Source organism: Thermobia domestica, chromosome 2 (genome assembly GCF_964235325.1).
Source record: "Thermobia domestica chromosome 2, izTheDome1.hap1.1, whole genome shotgun sequence".
Lineage (NCBI taxonomy): Eukaryota > Metazoa > Arthropoda > Insecta > Zygentoma > Lepismatidae > Thermobia > Thermobia domestica.
Genome location: NC_137455.1, coordinates 14708567 through 14724473, shown reverse-complemented (window position 1 = coordinate 14724473; position 15907 = coordinate 14708567). Strand labels below are relative to the sequence as shown.

Sequence of the window (15907 nt, the reverse complement as noted above, 5' to 3'; positions counted from 1 at the left end):
GTCCATATGATTTTTGATGTTAGGAATGATGTTTCGCAATTTGCTGGAAGAGTTCGGTAACATCCTGTGTATATAACCTTAACAAGTCATGCATGGTCGTGGGAGATACAAATGGCACTCCTCTTAGGTATGAAATAAACTTTTTATTTTATTTATTTATTTATTGTTTTCAATTGTAAGGGCTAGGCTGTGATCATAATACGAATACGGTTTTTACTTACTTATTACTTGCTTACTTAGTCGGTTCTCTTCTACCATCAGGGGTAGAGGTTTAACATAGAGCTTTCCATTTGGGGCGATCTTTGACAAGGATTTTTGCTTCATTTATCCCAAATCCTCTTTCCTTCAGGATGTTTCCTACCATTTCTTGCCATGTTTGCCTGGGTCTTCCTTTCGGTCTCCTTCCCTCTGGTCTAGCCTGCCACACCTTTTTTGGTACCCTCTCTTCTCTCACACGGTAATCATGTCCGAACCATCGTAGTTGTGTCGTTTCTATTTGGTGTTTTAAAGGCTCTATTTTTAGTCCCGTTCTGATAGTTTGATTTCTCACCCTGTCTCTCTTTGTTTTCCCTCTATTTTTCTTAAATATTTCATTTTACTTGCCTGAAACTTACTGTGATGTTTGGTTGTCAGCGGCCATGATTCACATCCGTATGTTAATGTTAGTATGTACGTTGTTTTGTATACAGTTAACTTTGTTGACTTCGATATCTCTTTTCTACTTATAAAGTTTATGTTTAGGGCATGGTATAGTCTTCCTGTTGCTGCAATTCTATTGTTTATTGGTTCATCTATTTTTCCATCATTCCTAATTACGGCTCCTAAATATTTGAAATGCGTTACTTGTTCTAAGTCTTCACCTGCCAACTTTATTGTATGGTTTTGTGTTTCTCTACTTATTAACATAGTTTTTGTTCTGTTTTCATACTCCTTTTTTCAAGTTCATTCTTTCATATATTTACGTTGTGTTGTAAATCCTTTTCCCTTTTAGCTACTAGGACCAAATCGTCTGCAAATGCCAGTTCTGATATCTGTATCTGTTTCATGCGCCAGTTTCTTACAGTAAGAGATTTTGTCTTTTCCTTTGTTGTTTTCATAATATCGTCCGTTAGAATTATAAATAGCAGAGGACTCAGTATACAGCCTTGTCTTACTCCTGTTGTTGTATAGAGCTTGTCGCTTCTGGTGTTGCATGTACGTACATAATTTTTGCAGTTCCTGTAAACACTTTGTATTGCATATATTAGGTTTTTTTTTTTAACTTTTCTTTTCCAAAGAGCTTCCCATATTGCATTCCAAGGTACTCTGTCGAAAGCTTTTTCCAGATTGATAAAACACGAATGCAGCGTTTTATTGTATTCGATAGTCTTCTCCGATATGTGCCTTAAAGTAAATATTGCATCTTGGGTGCTGCGATTTGACCTGAAACCACCTGGTTTTCTTCTAGTTGATACGAAACTATTTTTTTTTTTAAAAAAAAAAAAAGAAACTACCGTAAGGCTATTACGTTGATGTAGTGCTGATAAGAGACCTATTTTTCTTATTTCTTTTCAGTTAGTTTCGTGTGGAGTGCTGGAAGGAAAAGGACAGCCAAAATTTACAACAGGAAAATGGAATCCTCATCAGAATTGCACCCAATTCGTGACTGCAAACGACACTCACGTTAGAAGCTGGGATTTACGAACGTCTCGACAAGCGTGGTGTATAGAAGGAGCTCATTGCCAATTGGTAAGGTAAGCTCCATTTGACCCTCTTCTTGTTATATTTTCTTCGTAATAATATTTCTTCATAGCTGCCATATCTGGTGTTGAATAATAAAATATAACTTGAGAAGGCATTTTTTTTTTTTTTTTTTTACCAAGTATATATGTATGATAAATAATAATAAACATGGATTGAAAACTCTTAATATATGCGCTAGAGTTGTGGAAAATTTCGAGAATTGATAACTTTTCAAATGAAAGGAATTTCAGAAGGAAGTTGGGCAGGGTCTGTATTTACAGAGTCACCTCAACATTCGGGATCTAGGTCTGAAGAAATACACGGAAAAATAACCAGAATTTGAGACCCGATAGGAAAGCAAGAATGCTCTCTATTTACATACGTCCGCGTAGTAACGTACCAGTCACCTTTCTGTATATTCTTGAACAACACCTATCCCTCCTCGCTGGCCTACTTTCTACTGCGCACAACTTTGGGACACGGGAGTCCTGGTTTGATTCATGGTGGGAAAGAATTTAAATTTGCGCATTACGGTGATTTGAATTCAATTTTGCATCGCCGCGAAAACAAACTCAACATTCAATCCTTTCCTGCAAACAAAACCTGCCTTAGATGGTGCTTTAATGTACTTTTCCTCATTGCTTTAGTCTACTTAAAGGCAACGTGTCCCCCTCATCTTAGACTTCTCAGTCCTATAGGATATTCGGTAACAAGTATATGAGATGTCTCGCATTGATTAACTTCCACAATTTATCCATTCTTGCTTCAAATATTTCCTCTAAACTATCTTTTCGAAATTATAGTCTTTCCCTTTCTAGTCTGTGGCTTAATGTCCAATTTTCATATTCATAAAATACAACAGTCTAGTGTCATAATCGAGCGGTTCAAAGCATTCGACTGACGACATGTGTATTGCGGGTTCGAATCTTTCTGACATTGGTATTATGTATTGTGTTCTTATCATTAATATCATTATCATTCACTTCTCGTCGTCCTGTTTAAAAGGGCACAGCAGTAGGACTAAAACTAAATAAATAAAGCAAAATAAACAAATAGACAGAATTAATGTTTGTGATTTTTTCAATATGAGTCACATCATAAAAAACTGTGCAGGGAGTAATAATTTGTACTTTCTGCAATAAATCTAATTGATAAGGTATGTCGTTGGGTTGTAAGGTATCTCAACCAATGCCGAGGATAGAGAAGGTCAGTCATATTTTTGTATTTCATTTCTTTTGCTATTTTACATTTACCACTGTTTTGTATTAAAGTGAAATCTATTGTAGAGTTTATTTGATTGTATCGTCAATTGATGTAACATTTTACTTCCACAGGGATATGGATTTCAATCCCAACAGACAGTATTATATGGCAAGTTGTGGTGATGATGGCTGCAGTAAATTTTGGGATATTCGTAAAACTACTGAACCTGTTATGCTGTTGTCTGATCATTCCCATTGGTAGGTATTCATTTGGTTTCATGTGTCTGTGGAAGAAATAAAAAAATAAACACATTCTACGAGTAATGAATTATTATAATTAAAAGGTTTCTCTTAAGTAATGTGGTGTACAATAGAAATAATAATAATATGCCAAAAGCTTGAAAACTAATATGCATTCGACCATTCCTAGTCTTCAGGAATTTTAGCTATTCTAAATCAGGAACTAGATGTGTAAAATATAGCCAGGGCCAGTCCTAGGCAATTTGCCGCCCCTGCAGTGGCATCATGCCGCTCCTCCCTCTTTCTGCAGAAAGATCAAATCTTAAAAGCTACCAAGGTATACTACCCCATCATGAGTAACGAAGGAGAGGGAAAGAGCACTCGCACTTAAAAAGGCCTAAACACTATAAATACAATATCGTTGTGTTTTTTTTTCTTTCTTTAAATAATAGTCTACAGTATTATGTTAGTGAAAGATAAAGCAAATACACCTAGAGAGGAAAGATTGTAACCTTTCTTATAGATTTCAATATCGACCTTCAATCTCAGTGTATCAGTTTGCAATTTCAGTGCAACTGCTTCTTTTATCTTTATTTCTTGATTCTCCGACTACATTTGTTAAAAATAATTTTAAAAAGCTTGTTTCTACCTTCAATGATAAGGAACTTGTTTGTAACAAAGACAAGATAGTTTCCATATCAAAACTGTGATAACTAACTAAATAGAACAGATGTTCGGTACTGTTGGAGAATTCAGTTCTTGTATTTGACAATAATCAAGCAGGTCATGCTGGGATTTGTTTGACCACTTGTCCATGTGACCTTAAACTAATGCGGCCTAAACATAATTTATGAATGTAGAATTCAAATAGGTCATCTTAGTAAATTTAAGTATCATCATCATGAAGTCTGTTTCCAACAAGAAATATTTATTTTAAATAATGTAGTTTTGACAGATTTTACCGCCAATTGATAAGCAATAATAATCTGCTTCCACCGCGTGTCATTGACCCAAGGAGAGTAGGGTTGCCAGATGTAGATGAGTAACTTTTTATCGCAAATTTTTGCATAAAAACTCAGGTTATTAATTATGTGCAAATTCTCATTGCTTATCATTAATTAACCTAAAACACAACTGCTGCAGTAATTTTACAAGAACAGTGTTGGCAGGGGCCACGTTTCTGTCAAGAAAACATGCATTTTACGGATTTGCATTAATATCCTTTTTACATGGCAACACTGCATGAATTTTGTCACATTCTTGCACCAATGGATAAAAGTTGATGCATACTGCACATATACACAGGGATTCACCCGCAGGAAATCAGTTTTCTGCAACTGAATATTAATTTTCGTCATTTTGTACATCTTTATTTTACATGTCTTGTACTTTTTCTCTCGTTACTACACAAAAACGTTACAAATTCCAACATTGGTCGTGATTTCAAAAATATCTACATAGAACACGCTTATATTTTTTTCAAGTCTCAGGTCTTTATCATTCTTAATTCAAAAGATATACGCAATCAAACTTTGGGTTGAGCAACTTTACGAACACACTTATAAGCTAGCTGATGATGTAGACTTGAATTAATAGCATCAAACCCCAATCGAGAAAGTCAAGTTATAGCATCGATGGGAATCATTCTGCTGGCTATACATCATCTAATCAATAACTGTCTAGCGATCCAATTTCCTTCGTAACGTGTACTGGCGCGGAGTATAAAAATTACAATCATTTGTATAATTTTATTTGAATTTTTCTGATAATTCTTATCCTAAATACCACAGAAGATGACATCTATTGACGTATCGAGTACAACGATCATACATATATAACTCGCACCGGAGTGGTAGGTTAAAATAATTTTCTTAGTAAATGGCTTCCGTTCATGGTTATGAAGACGAGATTAGGTAGATTAATAAATCATATTTAAAAAAAATAAGCTTGTAAATTGTTCTTGTTTTCTGAAATGTGTATGTCCATTCACAATTCTTTATTACGAAAAACAGCGTTGTAAATAATCTAATTTATTGCATAACAGAATTTAACTAAGTACACCGAACAAGAAAATTTGTAACTCCTCCTATAGAACTAACGTTGGTCCGTTTCAATCGTTACAGATGAAGTTGCACTGATAATACGTGAGTAAATGACTCATCGTCGCTGGTGTACTACCATTCTAGTTAAATGAGTGTTTCATTGTATGGAAACAGCTTGTGAAGATGAGTCGAAGCAAAGATGTGACAAAATGGAAGCTATTGTAATGCGGCGTTCCCATGGTCACACAGTAGGGCGCGTCATTAAGAAGTTGCCCGAGAGCAGGCTGTCAAATCTGTCCACGAAAAATGGTCTAGCACACATATGAACTCCAAGCGGCATCAAAACCGTGGTCGCAGAAAGATCCTAACCCAAAGAGACCACCGACGAGTCCTACAGCTGGCCAAGCAAAGGCATTTTCAAAATCGACTGGAATTGCTGCAACCCATAAACGCAGGTCCATTCAGACGATTTCTGATTGGTGCAGTCCATGAATGCATGTCCATTCCAGACGATTTCTGGTTGATGCAGTCCATGAATGCAGAATGAAACCCATGAATGCAGCAGGTTCATTCCAACTGATTTTCGATTTATGAGACCAAGAAATGCAGGGCATTTCAGTTGATTTCGGATTGAAGCAGTCCATGGATCCAGGTCAATAACCAATTTCCAAAACAACATTACAAAGGGAACTTTATGCAATGCACATTTGGAGTCCGCTGTCGTTGAAAGAGACCACTTTTCACCTAATGGTATGAGTATGTTTTATGTAACATTAATTAGACCCACTCATACAGGTAACTGTAAGCATGCACAGTATGTTTATTTGAGCAGTCGTGACCATTTCTCGAACACTTTTATGATAAATATGCAATCCCATCTTCCCAAATGATAACTGCCGTATTTGGAGAGCTCAATCAAAGCGTTTGTGCGTGGTCGTACAAGCTTGAACAGTGTTCACACCTCATTGAGTCATTTCTAAATAGAATTCAGGCGGTTATCCAAGCCAGAGGCGATATTACCCTATATCAAATAAGTTCTGCGGGCGGTCAATGATTTTTGTGTGATTGCTTATTAAATAATGACTTACAATATATACAGGGAGTCTATCGATCACGAAAGTCACGAATGTCACGAAAAAGTCACGAAATCAGAAAACGGTCATGAAAGTCACGAAATTTAGTTTTTGGGTCACAATTTTTTTTTTAACTGTGCAAATGTAAGTACAGATTGGAAAATTTTGTTCTATAAAACATCAAAATTCAACACCAAAAATGTCTATGGTCGGCTTTAGACGCTACCAAATCGCAAGGAAAGTACGTTTGTATCGCATGGATGAAAATCCGGCCTAATTAGCACCCAAATTCGCTCTTGAAAATGTCAGGAAATTTTATGATTTGGTAAAGAAAAGGTCATGAAAAAGTCACGAAATTTCATTGTGGAATTTCAGTAGACACCCTGTATATAAGATTATACATTTGAGGTTGATTTTCTTTCTTCTTCTTCTTCTCTGTTTTTTTGTAATCTGTGGAGTAGAAAAGGGTGCCAGGATTCTTTATTATAAATACTGTGAGTATTATTCATTTTTGTATTTATTTATTTGTTAGGGTTTGGAGTATAAGATACAACCATTTCCACGATCAGTTGGTTCTGACGTCGAGTAGTGATTCTCGTGTAATTCTCACCAGCGTTGCCTCCATTTCGTCTGAACCCTACGGCCATCTGGTGGACGACGAAGCAAACGAAGACGAGGACGGAGACAAGGAAAAGTAAGACTCTCTTCTCTCGTACACAGTCTGTAGTAGTTTTTCATAATGCGTTCATTTATTTATTTCTGTGTGAACAGGTTTTGAGCATTTCTGTAGCTTAGGTATTATCCCAGGGATGATATGTAAACGGCAAATTTACTTTCAGTTAAAAAATAAAAAAGGAAGAGAAAAGAATTGATATAAACTATATATATACAAGGTGTTACATAAAAATGTCACAAAATTTTGGGAGCAGATCCCTCACATCAAAATAAGAAGAAAAAAATATATATAATTATATGGGCGTATGAGAGGATGATTTAAATTAACAAAAAATTGGCTACTTACCAATGAATTCTCCCTTGGAAAGCCTAAGCACTTTTTAGACGTTTTAGAACTCACAGCTGGTTCCTTCCTCAGTGACAACGTGAAAGGGATTAAAACGGATAGGAGGTAAAAGGTGTAAAACAAGGAATACATACCACTAAAGAAATAAATGTAATGTAAAGAGTCGATTCTGAAATGAACGAGCAAAGCGAAGTACAAAAAAAAAAAAAAAAAAAAAAAAAAAAGTTCAGTTGGCACTGACAACATTGATAGAACTTAGGTACCTACCTTTGATGCCTACTTTGAATCCGGCAATATTGACGTCAGTCCACTCTTTTTTGTACTTCGCTTAGCTCGTTCAGGATCGACTCTTTACATTACATTTATTTATTTAGTGGTATGTATTCATTGTTTTACACCTTTTATCTCCTATCCGTTTTAATTCCTTTCACGTTGCCACTGAGGAAGGAACCACCTGAGAGTTCTAAAACGTCTAAAAAGTTCTTAGGCTTTCCAAGGGAGAATTCATTGGTAAGTAGCCAATTTTTTGTTAATTTAAATCATCCTCTCATGCGCCCATATAATTTTTTTTTCTTATTTTGATGTGATGAATCTGCTCCCAAAATATTGTTACTTTTCTATGTAACATCTTGTATATATATTTACGTAAATCATGTGTTCTTTGAATGTAGTGAATACAGTTGCCAGAAACAAACAATTTTAAAATCGAAGCAACTGATGATAGGTAATCCGCACAAGCTTTGTTTACGTAGGATAAAAATAGGAGTGAGATTGTCATAAACTCATTTATTCATTATTTTGGCTGTATGCAGCTCAAGCAATTTAATTCTCTTTTTAATTTAAAAGGACTAGCATATACTAGCAGACGACGTTTCTATGTGTGAGTGTGTGTGTGTTCTCACTCATCGGACGCATGTGGGCGGAGTGACCTTGATCAACACTTCTTCAGCCAATCACAGCTCTGTCCTCTCTTACGTCATTTAACGCGTGAAACCCACGCGAACAGCGAGAGCTGAAGAGATTTAGCGGGAGACACTTACTTGGCGCCAACAAGATGGACATATAACAGCACCTTCTACCCTGCTGCAACAAGACACTGCGTAATTATGTTCTACACTTAACAGAATCGAATTATTTCTCACAACAAAAGAAACATTTATATGTCGTATTACCTTAATTGTTATATCCCACTCTAAGGCTATGTAAGTATCAATATAATTAAAATTTTCGAATCGATTGACGAGTATTTTCTGCGATTGTGCATGTCATCTCCTATGCCTCGTGGTTGTCTATTTGAGTGCATGGTGCAAAGTTTACTTTTAATTATGTGTGTAATTCATTAATTTTCCGAAAATATGATGCTGAATCTTTTGTGTCTCTAAAAGTTGTACGTAGAATTTTTGCTTATGTGTAGTTGGCGTTGAAAGGAGCTTTCTTCGGATAACTTGTTTCATCGTCAACGCTCGAGCAAACGTCCTATTTACGACTATCAAATATAATGCTTGCTCTATCTGGATCACCATCCTATGGAGTAAACATTATAAGATAAATAAAAACATCACTGCCACTTAATGAGTGATCACAGCACCAAGTTGGACAAGGGATCTTCAGTCCTCTGCACCGGTGAATCTATTCCTTTATATTTCGTTAATGTTTTTATTTCTCTTATTCCTATTTTTTATTTTGTGTAAACAAGGCTTCAGTATAGAGTCGAAATCTTATCCGATCACGGGAAAGTGCAAGGGTTACAGAAGAATCTTAATTTGTGGTAAATGAGATAATTTTAGATTGGGGATTTAATGGAGACATCAAGCGAGAGGCATTAATATTCCTGTGCGTGTTATGCATACAGTATAATTTATAGGGATAGTATAAATAATTTATAATGGTTGCATCAAGTAGTACATGTGATATAGAACAGAGTTTTATGGCGTAAGAGAACTCTCAAATCTCTGTTCAGGAATTCCACAGACTTGGAAAATCGGAATTTGATTTTAGTCAGAAAAAATTAGGAAAATTATTGAAAAGCTCTTTAATAGCAAGGAAATTAGTGAAAAGTTGTGTAATATCAGGGAAACTAAGTAGTCGTTCTTGATAATGAAGGCAACTTTGAAGTAATAAGGTTATTTGGGATTTAGAGATCATGCAGTACAACAATATAGAATAATAAGTTCAGATGTGTATCAAAGGTATATCAAGGTGTGTGGTGCGATGATTTGTGGTTAGTTTCTTAATTTTCAAACTTTTCAAAATTTTTCAAAATTTTCTTAATTTAATATCAGTTGAGCTACCGCATCTTGAATCTCTTAATATGGACAGAGTGTAGCGTTTCTGACGTTTTGAACTAATAATACGTCTCTTTAACTGATATATATAAAAAGATGAGTTTCTCAATTTAATCCATGTTGTTGTGCGTATGTTTAAGCATAACTTCTCGACACCCATAGTCATCGGAGCTGGACCATGAAACTACTCAACTGTTAATAGTGTTAATATCGTAATTAACTGGCCTCATTGTGTTCGTGTTCACGCATAACTTCAACACATGTATTAATTTTGATTATTATTCTTTTTTAGTTTCAAAAACTATACTTTCTCGCATGTTCCAAATAATTTTTTTCAGGATCTGCTGACAGACTTGGGGGGGGGGTCACTGTGGCTCAGTGGTAGATAAATGGACTTATTTGTAGTACGTGGAGTCGTCCGTGGTTCGGTCCCTGGCCAAATAAGTTTGTGGTGGACAGAATCTGTCCGTGAGTTTCCTCGAGGCACTCCCGTTTCTTCCGACTTTCTCATTCATCCTATTCTTGCATCATCTTTCACTTTGCTTAATTATCGTCTCCCTTAGCCTTAAAGAGTATAACGTGGAACGTTAAACTGAAATATTTCGTTACTTCATTGCTGACAATCTTTGGAATTGGACCGTGAAACTCCTCAACAGCTGATTGTCTTAATTGTATGTTTTATGTTCACGTATAATTCCGTATTGCGTAGACTGATATATTTGATCACACATGTTTTCTAGGCTAGCCCATTTTATAGTAATTTAGTGTTCTACCTTATCAAACTAATGGGGTTACGAAAAAGTGGAACAATTAAACAAACTTTTGTCAGAGAAAACATTACAAAAGTCTGTAAGAATCCTGAACACACTAGTCCGTTTCTTTCCAGACTTTTCGCATCACTTGCAGGAAGAGAATGAAGACATAACCCTATAGAAAAGCATCACATCAAGGATGGGGGCAGGAAAATAACTTCTGATCATTGTAGTTTCACTCCTTACCCATTACCACGTATGCTCTGACTTCCTCCGCAAAAAATGGTTAGCGCTTCGTTCTGTATTAGTGTGAAGTCAATAGTGTGCTCGTTTGATTGTGAAAGCAGCCATTCCGTGAACATATCGATGTGCGCAATTTTCCGTTACTCTGACTTCCATGAAATTTGAGAACACAATGTATCTTTTGTGTCGTTTCTTACTATATTTCAAAACTTGCGTACCAGCTACCAAAGCTGGAACCAACTTAGAAGGAAAAAATCGTTCATCAATATGTACCAATATATACAAAATATACCCTCACTAACTCTGCCAATGCTGTATGTTCATAGGACTTTTTTTTCTTTCTTATCCCAGTGTCAAGAATCACCTCTTGACGTTTATTAAATAAAGTAAGTTGCAAACTGTATATGTATATACCGACCTATTCTTTCTTTACTTGGTAAGCACATTGTGTACAATGATAGTAAATAGCGTTTTGAATAGTACAGTTTGTTGACCCCATAAGTGACGAAATTACTTGACTTATCCACTTTGTTGTTGAAATAGTAGTCATTAGGAAAGATTATACTGATCGTTGAGCTCAAACTGTAATATTTCTTTTTCTTTGTTCGTTGTAGACATGCGAAGTTAGAAGATGGCGTGCTGGCAACGTACGACGAGCATGAAGACTCAGTGTATGCCGTCGAGTGGTCATGTGCAGATCCTTGGACTTTTGCTTCTTTAAGTTATGATGGGAGACTTGTAGTTAACAAAGTACCTAGAGCAGAAAAATATAAAATATTGTTGTAGTTCTTGTTTCATTTGGTAATTAAATCTTGTAAATAATCGTTACAGAAAAAAGTTATTTCCCTTCATTTCCCGAGTTTTTTTTAAAAATTTATATATTTGCTGTGCGTTATTTTTCAGAAGTTATCTGGTTACTTTGACTTCCGCCACTCGTGCACCTTGTAAGGAATTCCGTATCAGATCAGGCAGTAAACTATGCTTTTTAACCGTAAGAACAGTAATAGATGTCTTTCGCGCGTGGATTACTGATATGATCTGCTCCTTCAAGAACTAGGTCTTGTCTTCGATTAAGCTGATATATGTACAGGGTGTCTCAAAAGTTCCCTGCCTCTGTTATTATCAAAGTTACAATACAATATAAGAGAAGAAAACGTCTCCATATTTGGTGTTTTCAATCTAAAGTGAAGGATTTTTTAAGTCGGATAAGTTGTTTGTGCATCACACTCTTTATGCGCCCAATGTTAAATGAAAATGCAGTGTTGCCATGTACCTGGACCCACAACATCAGTGAATGAAGTTACTGGTTTTTACGCTAACATATCGATAGCAATCCTCCATTTCAAACAGCGCAAACGATTCGTCCGATGTAAAACATAACCTTCACTTTAGATTGAAAACATCAAATTTTGAGACGGTTTTCTCTCTTACATTTTGTTGTAACTCAGATAATAACAGAGTAACCCTATGTCAGAGGACTTTTGAGACACCCTATATATATATATATATATATAGGGTGGATCGAAAAAACTTTTTTTCGAAATCGATAACGGCTCACACGGGAAAAGTTGCCCTCCCATAACAGTAATTCACTGTATTTTTTTTTTTTTCACATTTTTCGAACGATGTCTGCCGGTGCCGCAATCAGCCTAAAATTTGGAAAAGTCAACATAAGGCAACACGCATTACACCGTATGTACACAGTGTTTTATCTTCCAATACGGTTCAGAAGTAGCATATTTCTCTATGTGATCGTTCAACTTTATGTGCTGTATTAACATCACTAATATGTATAATTCCCTGCTTGTTTTAACAATAAAATTGCATTTATTAACGTCGAACTTGCAAAAAGAATAGGAACGATGAATGGAAGCCCGATTCTATTGTTGCGCGCATTAGCGCAAAGCGATATAGTTAGTGATTGTTTCTGGTTCTGGGGGAATTCATGTTGAATGAATGACATGGCCGAAGGGGGGTTGGGTTGCTGGGAGGGGCTGTGCTTTGCTTTAGGGTAGTGTCGCCTGGATACGACTAACGTGTTGACTGTTGACGGAGCGGGTGTTCTTTGAGGTGATATTCGCGTGTACGCAGTTAATATTCTGTTTGTTGACTCTTGTTGAGTGGTATTTAATTATTCAACAAATATATTGCTTAACAGTTTACAAGGACATAGACCTAGTAAGGAGCCAGCAACGAGTGAACTGTTGGTTGCAAATGCAGCAGTGCCAGCGTCCTTTTTAGATTATCGGTTGCCTTCATTATGAGTCAGAAAAAGCCTCCTGTGAGGACTTCTCGTCAGCGTGTGAATAGTGATTTGGTTTGGTGCGCCCTCGGAATTAAAAGAAACTCACTTGCCGACGTGTGGTAACGTCATGCGTTTTGTAAACTGGGTAAAACTACACTTGTCTTCTGAGAGCAATGGTCGTGTCTTGCCGTTAAGTGAAGTTTTGCCAACATCTGTTCAGCAGCAATGCTATATGAGATATGGATATAATGATTAACGTGGAATCCGAACCACATGAGCTCCGTCAGGAATCTTACACGGGTCTCCTACAATAAAACTCCGTTTTGTGTCTATCCCAGTATTGCATTTATGGATCACGGTTTTCTGGAGTTAATTGTTAGTGATTGTAACTACCGCTTGAAAATGCTCTCGCGTTCCCACTTGTATTGCTATTTCTGAGAAAATTATTTTAAATTTTTGATATGAACTATTATCGACTCTAATCTTGTAATGGATTTCGCATGTGAAACAGAAAATAAAACCCTTTGTCGTTAAATAACAGTTTCCGCGACGGAACGATCCGCGGTTTTCAGAACAAAATAAGATATTAAAAACCTAATTCTTCGGATATTCATCTCGTACTGAATTTTTTGATTTTTGGATTTGAATGTTTCTGGACAAATCGAGTTCATTCGAATTCTGGCACTGATTTAGGACAAGAACAATTTGGAAAGGGGTAAACTGAAGTCCAAAGTCCAAAGAAGATGCTCGAAAGCTTGTTCACAAACGAGATGTCCCTGCTCCTTCACGTGTTCAGCTACTTCAAATCTGTGGTCGATGAGAAAGAGAACTTTGCGTCGTCGACACTAGCGAACTCCAAATGCATGAAGCATCCTGGATCGTGGAAAAAGAGATCAATGTCAGTTCTTTAGATCTTATTTCACCTGCATATTCCGGCAGTATTTCTTCCTTGCCAATCATTGGTGACCTAAAAGGATGTATACAATCTCCTTGGGAAAACGAAAGTATGGAATTTCGAAGAATTAAGACTGATTAATTAAACAATTTTATGGTGTTAAAATATTACGGTAATACAAGCATTTTGTAATAAAAAGTTCTACCATTAAATATTTTTTATTGCAATATCCCCCCAAATAAGCAAAATTGGTGAGAAAAGAAAATCAAAAAGTGTTACGAACAAAGGGAAGAGGGGTTCGGTCTTGAATTAAGAAGTGTAACAAGGGGGAGGGAGGGGTTAAAAATTGGTAAAAAATAGCGTTACGTAATATGTGGACAGCCCCTAAGCACATCATACCGAGTTAAGTGATAATTTGAGTTTGGCTACACTATATGCAGTTCTTAAGATATAGGGTCTACAAGAAAACGTTTGTTCAGATGTATATATTGAATCAGGGGCCACAAAATTTTTGAACGGCCCTTATGGAATGAGGATATATCATACTGAGTTAAGCAATTCTCCAAAAATAAAGCCTACAAGAAAATTTTTTGATTGAAATATAGTGGATCTTTTAATCCAAAAATACAGTGAAGCAAAAAAGAGGAAGGAAAGAAATATAACTGGAATACAACGAAGAGCTTAGGATAATTGCCTCGCTCCTCTTAACCTCTCGTCAGTATGTTGTTCACATCTACAGGAGATCCGCTGGAGACCTTGAAAGAGAAGAGAAATCATTAATTCTAGAAATATTAGCATTCTTATTAATATTAGCTTAAAACTAACATACTTATCTATTAACATTGATGCTTAAATACTAACATCTTTCTAACTGGTAATTAACTTTAAGACTTACCTGTCGTGTACGCATTGCAGTATATGGAGATAGATAGCTTATGCCTTGAATCACGAGAACTTTTGTGCTAAATCAAATTCTTAAATCGAATATTGTTTGGAAGGTGCTCTATGCATGTGGTTTCTTTCTATTGTATGTAATTATTAACAACTCACCTTATGTAAGGTTTTGAATGCAGCCATATTACGTTTTTTGTAAAGTTACTCAAACTAATTCTGTTTCGAAATAATTTCATAATCTTTCAATATCTAATCACAAATAAAAATTACAGTTTCTCCCTAAATGCTTGCAAACGTCTTGTGCGTTGTCACATCGACTTACCTGACGTGATTATTAATGATCATGTGAAGGCATTATTTCTATACGAACCGTCAGTTTCTGGACCACCGAGTACAGTTCTTCCGCGTTGCTACAGCGACGACTGTGCTCTTCGACATCTTTATACATTGTTACGTTCAACATCGATATTTCAGGTAAACATCATATAATTTTGTGTTTTATAGAGGAAGCCAAAATGTTGTTGGAGGCGCCGAAGCGTTTTTAGAGACCAATCATTACCAATGTCATCAGACAGTATGCATACTTGATATTATCTTTAACAATTCTCTCGCCAGTAACCATCATCAGAACCCGGAAGGGAACGGAACGAGGAGAGTGGTGCGTTACAACTGTGATTACCCATCGTACATCAGGAAATGTTAAAGTTTAGCATTTATGCTTTTCAAACAACAATGATACATGTATACACTATCGGTTTGATATATAAGCGGTGCTTATAATCATTAATAATGGTTATTTCATTGTTATAAAGTTAGCAAGAGGTTTCGTGATGCAGTGGTGCCCACCCCCCTCAATTGTGTATCCGTAGGTGTTCTTCCATGAAAAAAAAAATCTTTCCGATTAATTTTTACATCCCTTCAAACATATTTATATAGATTTTTAACCCCCCCCAAATATTTCAATGACGCAGTTTGCGTCATAGCACCCCTGCGTGATGACTCATTTCAGTGTAGCCATAATTAACACAGATAAAAGTAAATAGCAGGAATAAAACTACTAAACACAGAAAGTTAATGTATGTTACTTTTAATTGTGATTATTTAGTTTCCGTTGAATAGATATTTCTTTTAAAACTAACAATTATGTTTTAAAAAGTGCATATTTTAAAGCAGCTCAGTACGTAAAAACAAGCATAATTAATCTTTTATCTATACAAATTCCTTACAACAGAAAGGAACTTACTTTCTGCCAATAATGTAAACCATAAAATAATTCACTAATTTTTCGAAAAA

General features: G+C 35.9%; 1 protein-coding gene across 2 annotated transcripts in view; it reads left to right on the top strand.

Moving 5' to 3' along the window:
• Window positions 1–11403, top strand: part of LOC145670447 (EARP-interacting protein homolog) — a 36829-nt gene extending 25426 nt beyond the window's left edge. For both annotated transcript variants that reach the window (XM_081739147.1, XM_081739136.1), the window contains exons 5-8: window positions 1555–1733; window positions 3057–3182; window positions 6812–6973; window positions 11195–11403. In XM_081739147.1, the coding sequence (XP_081595273.1) occupies window positions 1555–1733; window positions 3057–3182; window positions 6812–6973; window positions 11195–11366 (639 nt within the window). In that variant the 3' untranslated portion in view covers window positions 11367–11403. The remainder of the gene's footprint in view (window positions 1–1554; window positions 1734–3056; window positions 3183–6811; window positions 6974–11194) is intronic.
• The last annotated feature ends 4504 nt before the right edge of the window (window positions 11404–15907 follow it).